We start from the raw sequence: 19,011 nt of genomic DNA, 5'->3' as shown, positions 1-19,011 counted from the left end.
GTGTGTGTGTGTGTGTGTGTGTGTGTGTGTGTGTACACCCAGGATAGTCAAAATGTTGCACAAATAGCATCTTCTCAACTTTAGTCCTGCCTATTATTGGCTTCCTTTGTCCTGCACCATAATGAAGATTCAAGTGCAGGATTTCTTTCCTTTGGACACTTTCAGAATACAAGCAGCCTTTTCTTTTCTCCGTTCAACCACTGCCCCAATATCCACACATTTGTTCCCCTCAAGATCTATGTATTAAGAGTTATTTGTGTAACTTCACAACACATTAATTCAATTATTAATGTTTAGAGCTCTAGTTTTGTTTTTTGTTTTTTTTACACAGCTATGAACTTAAGCAATGAGTTAGAAAACATAGATTATTCAACCAAATGCAGAAATGGCTTGATTCATGGAACAACCTAGCTATTGGATAAATAATATTTTAAGGAAACAGCTAGAAAGGTGTAATTGGGAACAAAGGAAACACAAGCAGGTATATTTGGGAGCCTGGTGAAGAAGTATGGCATTTTAGTTCATTTCAGCAGGATAACTGGGAGTCATTTACCATGTTCGTCTCTCTGGTGTCTACTAGATAACATTTTCCCTATAACGCTTAGCATTTATATAGCACTTTAGAGTGCTAAAAGTGCTTTGCGTACATTATTTTAGTAATAACTCATTTTCTTTAGCTTACCCAAAGGTGCTATAGGAAGTTCCTTTAACTTTCTATCACTTTATGGCATAAACATTCTGAATGGCAGTAATATTTGGGGGAAACTCCAGCACTGAAAGAAAACTGAATTGCTATTTCTCCCCCACATTTAACCTAACAAAAGTTATTATGATAACCTACTATGTTTCTTCCCCTGATGAACCTGGACATGGATCATGAATAGAAGAAGACACAGTTGCTGGACATGGGCACTGACCTAGCTGAGGAAGGGACAGCCAGGAAGGACTGGCATGGTCCAGTAACACTAGATGCCCAATCTCTGGGGAGGAAACAGCTAGAGGAGAAACCAAGCCTCCAGACTCACAGCCAGCAACCTTCCCCACACCCAAGCTGCCAGCAAGAGGCTGCTGAAGATCTGCCCCAGGGATCATGTTTACAGAGCCCCACTTACCATTTGTTTTCAACTATAGTACTACCTGCCCAGAAAAGCATTAAAGTGCACCCTCCAATTCTAATACCATGAAATGATGGAACGAATTCCCACCCATATATCTTAGCCACTTAGCTGAAACTGTTTTCAGTGAGCTCTGCTGTGGCCCAGCAAAATCCTTACAAATCTGCCTCATCCTACAGCCGAGCTGAACAAGCTGTGTCCATGGGCTAAGAGCATCCCGCAGCTTCACTCAATGTGGCCTCCAACATACAGCACCCTCTGTACTCTCATACCCCCCCCCCAGCACTTCTCATATCTTCACCCTGTCCCTGTTCAAGCTGCCACCAAGAGGTGGAAGTGAAAAGACACAGGTAAGCAGTCAGTATGGAGCACATGTGAGCTTGGACCACCAACCACAGAGTGCAGTTACTAGAGTAGTGTTGCTTCCTCTGGAATGACACTCTAGGCACTACACACTGTGGTTTGGACTTCAAACTCACATGTGCACATGTCTGCCTGCCTACCTATGTCTCTTCTCTTCACAGCACAGAAAGGAATGGAAACACAGAACGAGGAGCACAGGGGTGGAAGTGGGGGATTTCAGAGGGGCAGAAAGGGCATACAGGAACCTAATGGGAAATCCACTGAACATCTATGTTTTGACACTTTTTTGCATCGAGGAGGGTTCATGTCATCCCACTTTCAACGGTGGTCTTAACTGATGATGATGATAATTTATTACGGTCGGAGACCAGCGTAATGGCCTTAATTAAATATTCTTGATGCTGGTGCCATAATAATACTTATATTGAAAACATACCTCTGGAATCTGGTAGAGCAGAGTAAGAATCAGACTTGCATTCTCTGTGACAGATTGGGGGTGGGGACGTTTTCCTAGAGGCAACAACTTTATACAATCGAAATGGGAACTAAAGCAAAAAAAGGATGAACGGTGCTTATTTTGAATGTCTTACCTGTCTCTCAGGACCAGTAGGCTCAGATTCTCGTCTCCGCTGTCGGATAGCTGGTGCTGAATATAAGGGGGACTGTGTGGGGCTTCCTGGTTGCTGTTCATGTTTGCTGTCAGAGACTGATTGACAATGCCCTTCATGTCTGTGGGAACTGTCCTCCTCAGCCACAGGCTGCATACCCCGGGTTCTCCCATCATGAATTTTCGGCCTCACTGCCAATTCTGCCCCCAGTCGCCTTCTCTCGTCACCCTCTTCAATAGGCCTCAGCTCCTCGGGCTCTTCATCTGTTGTTCCAGATGTGCTTGGTTCAGCACCAGGGTGGAAGTCCTTCAGTTCTGTTTCCTTATCAATTATAACCCACTCTTTGCTGTCAAAGTCCTCCTCCTCAGCCAGGGGTACCGATCGGAAAGCATTGCTGAGGGCTTCATGCTCCACAGAAGCAGACACATCCATCCTGCCACTTGCTTGCCTGTCTACCTGTCCGGTGTCAATGGACAGCATCTGTGCTGGCTGGGAAGAGCATACAAGCCGTGAAGGAGAACAGGGCAAATCCACTCGTGACCTGAAAATAAGACAAAAAGCCTAAGGGGCAGCAATAATAATAATAATAGTAATAATAATAATAATAATAATAATAATAATAATACCCCACCCATCTGGGCAGCTTACAGTACAAATAAAAACATAGTAAAACGTCAAACATTAAAAACTTCCCAATTCAGGGCTGCCTTCAGGTGTCTTCTAAAAGTTGTGTAGTTCTTTATCTCCTTGACATCTGATAGGAGGGCGTTCCACAGGGAGGGTGTCACTGCCCAGAAGGCCCTCTGCCTGGTTCCCTGTAACTTCACTTCTCGCAGTGAGGGAACCACCTGAAGGCCCTCAGAGGAGGACCTCAGTTCCAGGCTGAGCGATGGAGGTAGAGACCTCCTTCAGGTATTGTGGGCTGAGGCCGTTTAGGGCTTTAAAGCACCAACACTCTGAATTCCGCTAGAATTCAGCTCAAGATTTAAGACTAAAGGTTTACTGAAGTGTAATATTGATACGCACAAGTTCTTGTGCAATAAAGACACTATATAATTTTTAATAGCAAATCATCTGAATGCACCTTTCACGAATCACATGGCAAGATCTGCTATTTACCAAGTATTCAAGGTCTCCTAAAAACTGAAGTCCCATTGCTTTGCATATTTCCACATGTTCCTCTCCTTCCGAAATATCTGCAGAATGCTCCGCGCAAAATCTTCACTCCTGGGTCTTGTTACAGACCTGGGAGGATTTTAGCTGCTAGTACCCAAATACAACTGCCCCTGTCCTGCTACAGATACTCCCCAGTAAAGGGGCATCACACTACTAGCTGAATGCAGGACTGAAATTGAACAAGAGGCTCACCTGAGCTTAGTTCCAGAAACTACATGTTGTCCCAGATCACGGTCCTGAATTTTTAAAAAAGTGAGTGGTTCATTCTGAACATACATAAACGGAAGTTTAAGGTATGTGAACATATTGCTTCCCATCCCTACAAACAGCTTTGCACAACAAGGCAGCTACTTGCTTTTCTTGCCCATGTTTTCATATAATCGCCTAAAAGCAGAACTTTCAGACAACCAAAAGAAACCTTGTGTGATGTTTGAACATTGATTGTGTAAGTGTATATCTAAAGACAATGGATAAAACGAGCACCCTTAGATGTACAGCTGGATAAGTGTTTAATGGCTATCGTATTTGTATTTATTTAAAAACCAATAAAGATTGTTTTAAAATTTAATAATCTTGTGTTAATCTCATGAACTACTTTTTCATTCTGTTAAAACCTATCATTGAAAGTTCTCAAACTTCACTCAGAACCAATTGTATTAATATTTTGAAAGTGAAAAAAGTAAGTGCAAAATGATGACTTCGTCGAGTTCATAACCTTTTTATAAATCTACAATCTGGATTTGAGTTATCCCTGCTGTGACTGCATACCGTGCAGTAAATATTATGCTGTATTTTATCAGTAATTATCAAGCCTTTCCAGGAGAAAGAGTTGCCCAAAACAGATCCACCAACAGGGGAAATAGATGGCACGCTAGTGATAAAACTAAAAGTAACCCCAGAGCCTAAATAAAATAATGGAAAATTCCCCTATCCTCTTATTAACTGATTGTAACCATATTACATGTCCTCTTGGTTTCTAGAATCCTCATCCGAACTGGATTTCTAGACCTCTCTGATATTGGGAAAGCTCTCATTACTCTTAAGGCAGAACATATTTAAACACCAATAATATGGTTATTTTTCTTGAATAAAAATGAATTGTGCTGCCCTTTTCCATTAGTATCTGAATACAGCAGAGTGTTCCTGAGATGTTGTGCCATCATAAGTCACCTTCACCATAAAACAGCAGAATAATCTTTAGCATGCAATAAACAATTCTATTAGGAAAGTATTACAGCGGATACTACCCACAATGGGTAAGCTCTGTAAATCCAAGCATTCATTCATTTTGGATGAAAGGGATCCAAAATGGTGCTTGGAAATGGGAACTCATTGTCTTTCACAAACAAACTTTCCGTTATTTTAAATAAAACCCTATTAAGCTTAAACTGTAAAGACTTCAGACATCTCCTAAAACCTCAGTTTTCTACCCAGGCCTATCTGGATCCTTGAAAGTTTTATCCTGTTCAGTTGCTGACTTGATGTTTTAAATGATAGGTTTTTAATGATGTTCTGTGTAATAAAGACACTATATAATGTGTAACAGCAAATCTCCAGAGAGGTTTTTGGCGCCAACTTTTGCACTGGAAGAAAAGCATCTGGTGACTGTGTTTTTCTGCTAGTGCTTTTCAGGACTAGCAACAAAAGGCTAGGATTTATTTCTTGTGAAAGGAAAGGATTCTTCCAGTTTCTCTCACATAGAAATAAACATTATTTCACACAGAGAAGAAACTTTCTAGAACCCTCTTGAACTAATCAGGAATAGGAAAGATCTCTACACATCAGATCAATACTTTCTGTACTAAGAAATAAAAATGACATTTAATGTACTGTATTTTTCGCTCTATAGGACGCACTTTTCCCCCTTCAAAAATGAAGGGGAAATGTGTGTGCGTCCTATGGAGCGAAGAAGCCATAGCCCCGCGACCCTCTCCCAGCTGGCAGGAGCTGCTATAGCCGCGCATCACCTCTCCAACCGGGAGAGCGCGCGTGGAGCTAAAGAAGCCCTCCGCGGCCCTCTCCCGGCTGGAGAGGTGACGCGCGGCTGTGGCAGGAGCCTCTATAGCCGCGCGTCACCTCTCCAGCCGGACAGCGCGCGGGGGGCTAATGAAGCCGTAGCCCCGCGACCCTCTCCCAGCTGGAGAGGTGATGGGCGACTATGGCAGCAGCCTCTCCGCTGCGCGCCTTTCCGCTTCTCCCCAACCTGCTCTTTGGGGCTGGTGGTGGGCTTCCCCCCGCCAGCCCCAAGGAGCAGGTCGAAAGGAACCTGTAGCCTGGAGAGGAGAGGGGTCGGTGCGCACCGACCCCTCTCCAGGCTTCCAAGGTAGCCGCCTGAAGGCAACTTGTTTTAGAGGGGGAAACAAAAGGGGGAAATTCTCCCCCTCTCTGCGCAACGCCTCCTGCCGCTTTGCTGAAGGGGCGCTGGGCAGAGAGGGGGAGATTTTTTTTTTCTTGTTTTCCCCCCTCTAAAACAAGGTGTGTCCTATTGTCCGGTGTGTCCTATGGTGTGAAAAATACAGTACTTATTTGTATTTTACTTGTATTTTGATTTTATAAATTTCTGTAAAAAATGTTCAGTGGTATATAAATTTTCTAAATAAGTAAATAATAAAAAGTCCATGTGGACAATAAACAAACCTTCGCTCGTGCTGATCTCCTTTCCCATCAGCAGTGGAGAGGCGCTCAGACTCAGGGCTGTTCACACGACGGTATCTCAGAGAACGCCCTTGAGTAGTAGGGGAATCTGGTGCAGCTCGCACTGGGGAGCTTGGGCACACACCACTTTTCTGATCTTCTTCTGCCAAACATTGTGTCTGCAAAAGATAGCAAACCCCCAAAACAACATTACAGATCCAGCTAAGGCACTGTAGTGAACGTGATGCCAATCTCAGAAGCATCATTTGGAAGACTCAGGGCAATACAATCATGTTTATACTGTCTTGACTGCCCCTTTTTTTATGAAGAGTAGTCACAATTCAAAGGAATTATGAAGCTGACACTGAGCACCAAGGCAGAATTGGAAGTTTATGATGGATTCTTCCTAACTTTAGCCCTGTTCAAATATTCACAAAATATTCATGGTGGTGGAACAGGAACATGACAATCCCCAGCACCCTCTTTGTGCACAATGCAGAGAATGACTAGATTAGAGGGCACATGCTCTCACATGTCTCAGAGCTGGTTCATATGTTATTTTCCTTAGGTTCCTCTTGCATTGTCTATTCAAGTAAACGGCATAAGAGAAGGCAGTCATGAAGGATTGCAGCAGTTACTTCCACTTTCCAATGCAGGCTGCTCAGAGGTAATAACTGTGATCTACCAGGAGTATCTCCTTTGACATTATGATCCCCGTGTGAGTACATACAGCAAAATTAAGTGGCAACTTTAGTTCAGCATTTTGTTGATGGTATCTCTTCTGTGGGCCGCCATCTTTTGATTTACAGGAAGAAAAGCAGCACCCAGAAAGCTGGATTCCAAGTAGGTAGAGCAGTATTCGTAATTAGAGCTTTATTAGATAAAATACCAGTGTCTCTCAAGCTCCTGTATCATTGATTTTTACCAAAACCCAACGCACTTCACTCATTAATTTCAAATCTTTTCACAGCTGCAAAACTCATGAAGGCAATAAATAGATAAATGAAAGGAATCTGAGTGAAACTGGAAGGCTAATGGACAGGGAGGACAATGTAAATAAATATTTGTTGTAACATGGTGTCCTTAATCATGGTTGAAAGCATAGGTATAAATCTGGCCTATGTACCTATTTTTGATATGGAAATGTCTCAAAGAAATGCCAAGAAATATGATGTTTACATGTCAGGCAAGAAGAACCACTTCCTTTGGATGAATCTACAAATTCAAAATGTGGTGCTCTGCTTCTTGCAAAAAGCCTTTAAAAGGCCTCTACAATACAACAATTCTATCATTCACTTTTCTTTTCTTTTTAAATAGTAAATTTTATTAGTATTTTCCACACAACAAAAAAACCCCAAAAATAACAATACACAAAACACAAAAACAAGCATATAAAAAACAAATTCAAATCTTACAATTTAATAATATGAACACTAAAAAGGAAAACAAACATTGACTTCCACCAATCCCACAGCACCTCCTTTACCTCTCATTGTATCTTCATGTTTTCCTTATCATCTCTATCCTAACATCTAGATATATATCACTCTTTCTTATCCTTTCACTTCACAAGGTTATTCCAGACTCAGCCAGATTTCTGTCCTCGAACCTTGGCTTTTAAGGTATTCATTTAGGCACTCCCATTCTTTTTTCACTTCACTTTTTTGTTTTTGCCTTATATCTGTCAATTTGGCTAATTCTAAATATTCTGAAAGCTTACATAACCATTCTCCCCTAGTGGGTAACTGATTCCTTTTCCAATACTTAGCCACCAGGATTCTTGCTGCAGACATCGCGTATAAGAAAAATGTAGTTTTGTCTTTTGGAATATCGTCATTTAAAATTCCTAAAAGGAATGCCTCTGGCCTTTTACTATATGATATTCTTAGTATTTTCTTTATTTCTTCGTTGATCATGCTCCAAAATTTCCCAATTTCGGGGCATGTCCACCACATATAGTAGAAGGTTCCTTTTTGTTTCTTACATCTCCAGCACTTATTATTATAGGTTTTATTCATTTTTGCCAGCCTTTTTGGTGCCAGGTACCACCTATGATGCATTTTCATATAGTTCTCTCTTATTAGGTAACATGCCGTGAAATTTATATTTTTTTGTCCATAGTCTTTCCCATTCATTATATTCAATTGAGTGGCCCAGATCTTGTTCCTATTTTTTAATTGTGTCACCTTTTCCCCCTTTTCTATTTTCCCATTTTGTAACAATTTATATATTTTTGAGAGAGTCTGTTGGTTGTTGTATAAGATTTCCTTCTTCCATACCGAGATTTATTTATTAAACCCCTTAAGTTTATTATCCTTCTCAAATATTGTTTTTAATTGGAAATATTCTAACCAATTCACCCCCCTCTCTTTTAATTCTTCAAACTTCTTTACTGTCAGGCAATCCTTTATCTCTTCTACGAGTTCCCTATATGTTAGCCAACTGTCTTTCATATTATTTCTATGCATGGCTGATGACTCTATAGGTGACAGCCACCAGGGAGTTTTGGCTGTTACTATTGTTTTCTTTCTTTCCCAAACTTCAAATAGAGCCTTTCTCACCAAATGATTAGTAAAGCCTCTATGTGCTTTTATTTTATCATGACCCAGGTAGCCATGCCACCCAAAAACTTTGTCCCAGCCCTCCAGGTCTAGGATGTCTGTAACATCCGATCTTTCAGCCACGTCATGCATGCGGCCTCAAAATACAGCTTGAGGTCTGGGACCGCAAACCCGCCCCTTTCTCTAGGCTCCATCAATACTTTGAACCTTATTCTTGGCTTCTTACTCTGCCAAATAAAATTGGAAATATCCCTTTGCCAGCCTTTAAAACATTTTGTCCCAATAATTATTGGGATCGTCTGGAAAAGAAAGAGCATTTTTGGGAGAATTGACATTTTTATCAAGGATATCCTACCCCATAAAAACAACTTCAATTTTTCTCCATTTATTTAAATATCCTTCTATTTCCTTCCAGATCTTCACATAATTATCTTTGTACAAATTGGTATTTTTATTTGTAATCCAGATCCCCAAATACTTAGCTTTCGTGGTGATTTTAAGGCCTGTTACCCTTTCCAATTTTTCCTCTTCCTTTATCCCCATATTTTTCGTTAATAATTTAGATTTTTCTTTATTTAACTTGAAGCCCGATACTCCTCCGTACTCAGTCAGTTTCTGTAAGGCTCTTTTATCATTCTCTTTTCATTTGCAATGCTATATTTGTGACTGTGAATAACGTGAAGTTCTCAGTTCTTAACAGAAACCAGCAGGAAAAAGAAACAGTGCCCATTCAAAAGGATCAAAGGACTTTACTTTGCTGATGCTGATCCTGAGCTTGTTGCGGTTCACGTCCGTCTCTTCCCAAACCTCTCCTTCATTGAAGGCAGTGTTTGGAGCCTGGCCTAAGCTTTCCACTGGCCGGCCAGGCAAGATTGGGGGAGCATTTTCCTGGTCGCTCAGGTGCTCGCCTTGCAAAACATCCTCCGTGTTCTCACGAAGTAAATCTCCAGGAACTGGAGTAACATTAACCACACTAAAGGGGAGACAAGCAACAGCATCAGCTGAAAAGGTCCTGATAGCGCAGTCAGCTTTCTGTTTTTTATTATTATTATTATCACCATCACCATCACTTTGATTTATATACTGTCCTTTATCAAAAGATCTCAGAATACAACATTAAAAACATATTTTAAAGGTAAAGGTAAAGGTACCCCTGCCCGTACGGGCCAGTCTTGACAGACTCTAGGGTTGTGCGCCCATCTCACTCTATAGGCCGGGAGCCAGCGCTGTCCGCAGACACTTCCGGGTCACGTGGCCAGCGTGACAAGCTGCATCTGGCGAGCCAGCGCAGCACACGGAACACCGTTTACCTTCCCGCTAGTAAGCGGTCCCTATTTATCTACTTGCACCTGGGGGTGCTTTCGAACTGCTAGGTTGGCAGGCGCTGGGACCAAGCGTCAGGAGCACACCCCGCCGCAGGGATTCGAACCGCCGACCTTTCGATCGGCAAGCCCTAGGCGCTGAGGCTTTAACCCACAGCGCCACCCGCGTCCCAAAAACATATTTTACAGAGCATAATAAAAACATAAAACAAAGCATTAGTAATAAATATAATAATAATCATAAATAATCATAATAACAGCCCCCCCCTTTAACAGGCCATAGATTATTTAATGGATGAAGGCCTGGGTAAAGAGGAATGTTTTTGCCTGGTGCCTAAAGTCATGTAATGATGATGCCAGGTGAGCATCTCTGGGGAGAGCATTTCACAGATGAGGAGCGACCACAAAAAAGGCCCGTTCTCATGTTGGCACCCGCCAAACCTCTCGGGGAGGGGGAACATAGAGAAGGGCTTGGATGTCAAGCACAGGGTCCAGGTCAGTTCGTATGGGGAGCAGTGATCCTTAAGGTATTGAGGTCCTAAGCCTTGTAATGTCACACAAGCTCCCAAATTGTGTAGGCCTGAATGTGCCTTCTACAGCCCATTTGAAAAAGTGCTTTCTTCTTACAGAAGGGCATGAACAGTGCTGAAGAATGGAGGTGGCAAGAGCCCAAGGTTTGGCCTGGAAGGCAGGTGGGGTTTTCCCTAGCTAGGCTTTCTCCATCTGCCTTCTTTTACTGGCTTCAGAAACAGTATACAGTGGTACCTCGGGTTAAGAACTTAATTAGTTCTGGAGGTCCATTCTTAACCTGAAGCAAAGTTCTTAACCTGAGGTACTATTTCTGGGTTAGCGGAGTCTGTAACCTGAAGTGTCTGTAACCTGAAGCATCTGTAACCCGAGGTACCACTGTAGTACTGAGGCAGTGCCACAAAGACCCCACCAGAGAGCAACCACTATCCTGGATGAGGTACTATCACACTGAGCATGTTGCAACAGTCTACCTTTATGGGATACAGCAACCTAGGCAGAACATGATGTCACCAAATGCCACAGGAGTGCATGTACTCGAAATCTCCTCATCTAGTGGCTATATTGTGATGTGGGAGGAGACAGTCCAAGATCACACTGTTTAAATGAATGGATTACATGATATTCACGTACATTCATGACATTATCAGAACTGTAACCAAAATCTATCTTCTGGGAATTCTTGCCATTGTAAAACGAACAGTATATAGGATATATATTAAAAAATAATGTCCCTGAAGAATGACTGATTCCTCTTGTAAGATTCTGCAAATATTGACAACACCAAGGGCTGTGAATGTGTCACTCACCCAAACATAGCTGCTGTCTGCCTTGTGTTCTGCTGAGGTGGAGTAGAGGTGCTTGTAGATAATAAAATATCCGTACCGGCTTTTTCCCAGTCAAAGGCCTCGTTCTCAGTAATACCTCTTTCTTTCATGCTGTTTTCAAACACGGTCATGATGAGCTAGAAGAAAAGCAAATTATAATAAGGTTCATATGTTCATCCACAGTCAGAAAGAACAGGGACATAGAAAGCAACCTTATACTAGACTTTTTCTTCAACTAGTCCAGTACTGTCTACTCTGACGGGCAGCAGAAATCTAGGGGTTCGGATCCTTTTACCTGACGTTGTCAGGGACTGAACTTGAGATGGAGCATTCTGTACGTAGAACAGGTGTTCTACCACTGAGCTATGGCCTCTCCTCAAATAATCTTTTAAAAGAATTTCCCTATGCGTTTTCCGATTTTCATCTGGTGTAGAACAATATATAACAACTGTCAGGGGTAACCGTCTTATGTAACTTTCACCAAATACTGTCAACCCTGGTTAAAGCAAGCCATCTCAGGGCACGTCTGAGAGGAAACATCTCCTGCTTAAAGGTTCTGCATTTGTACTACTGTGAGCCAAGCAGACAATGCAGCTTGCACCGACATCCCTAAGATTCTTATCTTAAGCTTGGATTGCAGGGTGCTCTGAATGGAGAAAATCAACAAGAGAGGAAGGGAGGCGTGCTCCCAGTCACAAAGAATCCCCAAGTGACAACAACAGCAAAGCCTAATTGCATACTTGGTAAGTATACAATTGGGCATAATCTGTGGTAAGTATACAATTGGGCATAATCTGTGGTATTATTTGCTGCTTATAATAAAATCTACAACAACTTGCAAATGTCCCATGTGTTCTGTTATCTAGCTGCTGCACAGTCGCTGCACAATGGGAGGTCAGTCCACTAATCCATATAATAGTGCCTTAGTCATGAGTATGAAAAATAATCTTAGAGTAATTTCAGAATCTGATTTCAGATCACAGGGACCAGCTATAGCAGGGAACTCAATCCATTTCAGCATTTGAATATCCTGGGAGAAAGCCCTTTAAGCCATTGGCTAATGTGCGCAAGCATTTTCTTTTCTATACATCATAGACGGGGGTGGATGGGACATTTGGCCCTCCAGATGTCGCTGAACTACAGCTCCAATCAGTCCCAGAAAGCACGGGGCAATGGTTACAATGCTGAGCTATAGTTGATCAACTTCTGGAGGGCCAAAAGTTCCCCACACCTATGATAGATAGTGAAAAACAGTCTAGATATATCGGTGTAAGAATTCATTTGTTACCATCAAAGGTGTTGCACACACAACTCATAAAATATACCGTAAGTCATTCTATTAATCCATTTGTACATTCCTCAAATCATGTTTTAGCAAACGAACTGGATTTGAATCATCCTAATTAGCTGTTTGTGGGGATGGCTGGATACCATCTTGAAAAGTATTATCGTAGGACTTAATACTCCTTTGAAACAAAACAAATGGATATAATCTACAGTTTCGGAATAACTGCAATCTTGGGAAGGGACAAATATGCTGCTTCCATTTTGATCATATTTTGAAGGCATGGGAAATTGTCAATGGACAATTAGGGATCTCCAAAGCATTCCAACTAGCTCTTCCCACACAAACAACATTCCCAACACATTTGGGAAATACCATTTTATTGGTTTAAATATGAAAAGGACACACCTCTCTGTTATTATAGGTCTCAGAGGTTTTTACCTGATAATCTGGTTTAGTAAAGTAATCCAGATTTGCAATGTGATCCAGAAAAAGGTGGAACTCGGAAGGCATATGTTTTAGCAGCATTCGATGTTCGTATTTCTCTTTAATCATACCAACTTGCTCCTGCAAAGAAAAAATACCATCACACAACATTACACTACATGAAACTTCAGGCAGATAAAATGACCAAGAAAATGGAGGGCCTTATTCAGTCACTGACTGAGTTCTCTACCTTATCTTTTATCTTGCGCCACGGAAGCTGACCAACTGCAAACTCCACCAGCATGTAAAAAAGGGACCACAGGTCATCATGTCGACCCATCTCCTGGAGAAAAATGAAAGTACAAAAATCAAGCTGCTGATAGTGTCTTCAACAGAGCAGGTGACTGCTGCCCTATGATCCAGTTGATGACAAATCCACTGAACATACAATTAAGAGCAGGCTCACAGAATGTAATGAAAATGATGTATAGGTGGTATTTAACACCGGTGAAACTGGCCAAAATGTATAGGATGAGGAACAAACTATGTTGGAAGTGTGGAGAGAAAGACTGAGATTTTTATCATACAGTATGTGGTGGGAATGTGATAAAGTAAAAGTATTTTGGGAATTGGTCTACAATGAACTAAAAAAGATCTTTAGATATACCTTCCCAAAAAAACCTGAGGCTTTTTTGCTGGGTTTGATGGGAGAAGAAATTTTAACTATAGACCAAAGACTATTTATGTATGCCAGAACAGGAACAAGAACTTTATTAGCCCAAAGATGGAAATTGCAGGAACTACCAATGATTGAGGCGTGGCAGACAAAGATTATGGACTTTGCGGAACTGGCCAAGCTGACAGGCAGGATCCGGAACCAAGACGACCAAAAGTTTCAAAGAGATTGGAGTAAATTTATTGGGTATATGAATAATTATTGTAAAAATGTGAAGACACTAGTGGGATTGATAAAAATTCTGCAACAAAGAAACTGTAACTCTCAAAACTTTATAGACCATTGAGACAGAGTTGATCATAAGGATATAAAGGTCTGAAGTAGAGGATATAAAGTACAACACAAAGATTTGAAAATTAAAAACCGGTTGAAGGGATGGAGGGAAGTCACGAGCTCAGTAGAGCAAAGAATTTATTTGTTTTGTTATTGGTATGCTGAAATATTGTGTTAAAAAAGAAATTAATAAAAAATAATATTAAAAAAAAGAGCAGGCTCTCACAAGGTTAAAGATCTAGAGAACCTTCTGTCTCTGAGGAACTTTTTCTACATTGCGTTGTCTGTTGAGGAATTCCTGTATATCAATCATGGAACCTCTTTACAAGAGGCTTCAGCAAAATTTGAATTACAGAGGCCCAAAGAGGTTGAGGCCAAAGAGGGTTGTTGTTGTTTTTTTTGAAGGCCACATGATATGACTAAAATTGGGAAGAGTTGAAGGGTGAGATTTATGGATTTCATTAAGTCCTCTCTACCTATTTCCACATTGCCTTGTAGTTTAGCATGTGGTCTACCTGCAGGCTGGACCCAATCGTTTGCCCTAAAAGACACCAAAAGCTGTATGCTACAGGAAAGGATTAGTAGATGACAAACTGTCAGAAATTGTGGAGGTGGATTGACCAGTAAAATATTTTTCTAGGTATGCATCTCCCATGTGCTCTAATATTTTTGACACTTACTATGTATTAGCATGCCATTAGCATGCTAGGTGCATGCCTTAGCATGATCCTAGCATGCTAATGTCACATGCAAAGAGGCCAACAACCATGGTAAGTGTTTTTAAACATGGTGTGTATGGAATGCTTACAATGGGGGTGGGAATACCAGGTCCTGTACCCAAATCTGTCCCTCCGTCCTCTCTATCTGGCCCAGGGGGCTTTCCCCCAGGCCACACCTCTTGCGTCACACACAGATGGCTCAGAAATGTCCTAAAACTCCAATAATGACTTTTATAGAACAGAGTATATGAGTGTGTAGAAACTAGCCTACAATACAAAGTTAACTTTTACATTTATTGAACTGCCCACTATTGTCTGTGGTCTAATCCATCACTGGCATGTGGCCCCTAGAAGGCTGCATAGAAAGGACTGAAGCCCTCAGGCTGAATAAGTCCATTCACCCCTGGACCATAGCAGCCGTCATTTCAAAAATAAACTAAAAGCAATTTAATCTTGTTCAATGACAAATTTTGGAAGTCTTTGGCCACAGAGAAAAGATCTTGCAAGGTTGGATGCAGTCTATGGGCTAACTATCCCTTCTGAGCAGCAATCACTATGAAGGTGAACTCTATACTATCTTTAGTGCCGTACTGTATATTACCCTGTGAACCTTAGAGTTAAAAGGCATTTTAGAAATATAATGCAGACTAAAGCACCACTAATAATAACAATGTTCTGTATTTCTGAATCTCTCTTCCCCTGTTCCACAAACAGGTGATGTCACAATGTCAGAACTACTTCTTATAACATAGATTCAGACACATTGCTTGAAACAATTGTCTTCCTTCAGGATTTTCCACTTCATAGATGAAGGATGACTTCCTCTCCTCATGCCCATCAAAAGATAAAGTATAAATTGGGGGCATTGCAGAGCAACTAAGATATTATTGCTCTGAGCAAAAGGGAAGATGAAATTGCTGAGCAGAGATGTGAACATCATTTCACTCTGTGCAGAAGTACGGTCTTTAGTACGAAATATCATCTCTTTTACATCTTTCAGTGGGTAGCTTATTGAGTGCAAATGTAGCACAGTGACTAAAAGCTTGCTACAGCCATGAATGCACTAGGTGACCCCAGGGCAAGCTATTCTATCTCAGTCTGCATTCTCCCCTTCTGCAATGTGGGGATAATCTGAAATACCCCAAACATTCAAAAAGCACTATAAAATGTTGACAATTCTTGGCAGAGCTTAACAAACTAGATAATGCTATTGTAGATAGAACCTGAGAGTAAGAAGGATTTTCTTTCAGACAAAGAGTCATTAAAAAATTAGGAAGTGTGAAATGGATGGCTCGGGCAAACAATTTTGGGTGGTATGAAAAAGCAGCATTTTTATAGTATTGTATACTACTGTTTTTTTTACTGCTAGGGGGAGGTGCCGGTGATTTTTTCTGCCACAAGTGCTAAACTAACTTGGCTGGCCTTGGGTACCATGCACCTTGATTTGGGGGGAGGGCAGGGTTGTTGTTGTTTAGTCGTTGAGTCGTGTCCGACTCTTCGTGACCCCATGGACCAGAGCATGCCAGGCACTCCTGTCTTCCACTGCCTCCCACAGTTTGGTCAAACTCATGCTGGTAGCTTCGATAACACTATCCAACCATCTTGTCCTGTGTCGTCCCCTTCTTCTTGTGCCCTCAATCTTTACCAACATTAGGGTCTTTTCCAGGGAGTCTTCTCTTCTTATGAGGTGGCCAAAGTATTGGCGCCTCAGCTTCACAATCTGTCCTTCCAGTGAGCACTCAGGGCTGATTTCCTTCAGAATGGATGCGTGTGATCTTCTTGCAGTCCATGGGACTCTCAAGAGTCTCCTCCAACACCATAATTCAAAAGCATCAATTCCCTGTGGGCAGGGTACCATTTGCTATTCTGTCTCAGCTACAACAGCTAACAAATGATACTGACCTGGTATTTAACTATATTCCACAGAGGAATCAGCAATACTACTACTATTTCAAACGATGTATGATAAATCTATGCACAGCCATAAGACAGTGATCGCTAATAGCTCAGATGACTTTTAAATACTGATCACAGCGAAGCACTGTTTTATCATTATAACACCCGGCAAGGATAGCTATAACTGCTACTATGTTCCAAACATCCGAGAACCAAGTGCTGGGAACAAATGCCAGGGGAAAGCTGAGGCCCTCCTGCCCTTCCTGTGAGCATCTAGAGAGGCATCTAGCTGGCTACTGATGAAAACAGAGTTCTGGCTTAGATGGACTTTTGGTGTGATCTAGCAGGCCAGTGTTTATACTAGGAAATCACAAGCAGGCAATTTGCATGGACAAGAGCAGAGGTTTCATAAGGGTATACTTTCTTGGAATTTCAACATTAGACACTGTATTTTGCCCACCAAGTCTGAAAAACAGTTTGTGGTGCCCCTACATAAGACCATGCTATATTCATAAAACCCTTTGCTTGTGTGTACTCAGTCCAAAAAGGTTTATCCATTAATAATAATAATAATAATAATAATAATAATAATAATAAAATTTATTATTTATACCCTGCATATCTGGCTGGGTTTCCCCAGCCACTCTGGGCAGCTTACAACAAAATATTAAAATGCATTAGTCTGTCAAATATTAAAGCTTCTCTAAACAGGACTGCCTTCAGATGCCTTCTAAAAGTCTGATAGTTGTTGTTCTCTTGGATATCTGGTGGGAGGGCGTTCTACAGGGCGGGTGCCACTACCAAGAAGGCCCTCTGCCTGGTTCCCTGTAACTTGGCTTCTCACAGTGAGGGAATTGCCAGAAGGTCCTCAGAACTGGACCTCAGTGTCCGGGCAGAACAATGGGGATGGAGACGCTCCTTCAGGTATACTGGACCGAGGCCGTTTAGGGCTTTAAAGGTCAGCACCAACACTGAATTGTGCTCGGAAACGTACTGGGAGCCAATGTAGGTCTTTCAAGACCGGTGTTATGTGGTCTCGGCAGCCACTCCCAGTTACCAGTCTAGCTGCCGCATTCTGGATTAGTTGTAGTTTCTGGGTCACTTTCAAAGGTAGCCCCACATAGAGCACATTGCAGTAGTCCTAGTGAGAGATAACCAAGGCATGCACCACTCTGGCGAGACAGTCTGCAGGCAGATAGGGTCTCAGCCTGCGTACCAGATGGAGCTGGTAAACAGCTGCCCTGGACACAGAATTGACCTGCGCCTCCATGGACAGCTGCGAGTCCAAAATGACTCCCAGGCTGCGCACCTGGTCCTTCAGGGGCACAGTTACCCCATTCAGGACCAGGGAGTCCTCCACACCTGCCTGTCTCCTGTCCCCCAAAAACAGTACTTCTGTCTTGTCAGGATTCAACCTCAATCTGTTAGCCACCATCCATCCTCCAACTGCCTCCAGACACTCACACAGGACCTTCACCGCCTTCACTGGCTCTGATTTGAAAGAGAGGTAGAGCTGGGTATCATCCGCATATTGATGAACACCCAGCCTAAACCCCCTGATGATCTCTCTCAGCAGCAGCATGTAGATGTTGAAATGTATGGGGGAGAGGACAGAACCCTGAGGCACCCCACAAGTGAGAGCCCAAGGGTCTGAACACTCATCCCCCCACCACCACTTTCTGAACACGGCCCAGAAGGAAGGAGCGGAACTACTGTATAACAGTGCCCCCAGCTCCCAGCCCCTCTAGGCAGTCCAGAAGGATGTTATGGTTGATGGTATCAACAGCCGCTGAGATATAGCACACATAGTAGTGCTAGGAGTTTGCAGACACCTTGTCTTCCAAAATGGCTCCAGCTTTTGCACTACCTGGCAGAATACTGAACAGGGCATTCTCCCACCTCCCCAAAAGGAAATACTCACTCTGTTTTTATGAGCGTTCACTGAAGCATAGCGGACCGTTCCCCGGAAACCAGCAACATTACGAGGCTAATGGGAAAGATAATGAAAAATTAAACTTAAACATCAAACTTAAGAATTAGCAGAGCTGTTAATGTTTTATTTATCACTCAGGGCCATAAACCACTTTAATTACATTTGTTAACTTGAACTGATGCCCTAGGTAGGCATTTTGGTTAGGCATTAAAAGTTGCTCCTTGAATAAACCCCTCAGGAACAGTTAAAACATGACAGTGGAAAAGCCACTTGTACTTCACAGTGCTTACAAGAGATCTAATTACAGTTTGTTTGTTTGTTTGTTTGTTTGTTTGTTTGTTTGTTTGAAAAAAAATTCTGCTAAGGATAAGCCCTCCTTAAAAGAGAATACTTCCACCTTGAGTGGACAGAGCCCAGCTTCATCTCTGTAGAAAACCAAAAACCAACGGTTTGAAGTCAATTAAACTTCAGAGCAAGTGAGAAGTCCAAAATGGTTTCTGTGATCCTTTAAGTGACTACAGAAAATGATCATGACAGCCTCATCTTCCCTTTAAAAAAACCCATTATTATAGTTGCATAACACAGGATGCTTCTGTCAACTGTTCCAAT

The 19,011-nt window shown here is 42.0% G+C and overlaps 1 protein-coding gene across 4 annotated transcripts in view; it reads right to left on the bottom strand.

Moving 5' to 3' along the window:
- TTBK1 (tau tubulin kinase 1) overlaps nucleotides 1-19,011 on the bottom strand; it is a 113,668-nt gene that overhangs the window by 35,470 nt on the left and 59,187 nt on the right. For all 4 annotated transcript variants that reach the window (XM_077925518.1, XM_028724859.2, XM_028724860.2 and 1 more), the window contains 7 exons: nucleotides 18,391-18,456; nucleotides 13,096-13,188; nucleotides 12,861-12,986; nucleotides 11,117-11,271; nucleotides 9,211-9,430; nucleotides 5,900-6,075; nucleotides 2,069-2,627 (listed from right to left, as the gene is read on the bottom strand). In XM_077925518.1, the coding sequence (XP_077781644.1) occupies nucleotides 2,069-2,627; nucleotides 5,900-6,075; nucleotides 9,211-9,430; nucleotides 11,117-11,271; nucleotides 12,861-12,986; nucleotides 13,096-13,188; nucleotides 18,391-18,456 (1,395 nt within the window). The remainder of the gene's footprint in view (nucleotides 1-2,068; nucleotides 2,628-5,899; nucleotides 6,076-9,210; nucleotides 9,431-11,116; nucleotides 11,272-12,860; nucleotides 12,987-13,095; nucleotides 13,189-18,390; nucleotides 18,457-19,011) is intronic.

The sequence above is a fragment of the Podarcis muralis genome, chromosome 3 (assembly GCF_964188315.1).
Source record: "Podarcis muralis chromosome 3, rPodMur119.hap1.1, whole genome shotgun sequence".
NCBI lineage: Eukaryota > Metazoa > Chordata > Lepidosauria > Squamata > Lacertidae > Podarcis > Podarcis muralis.
This window is presented reverse-complemented; position numbering and strand designations above follow the sequence as displayed.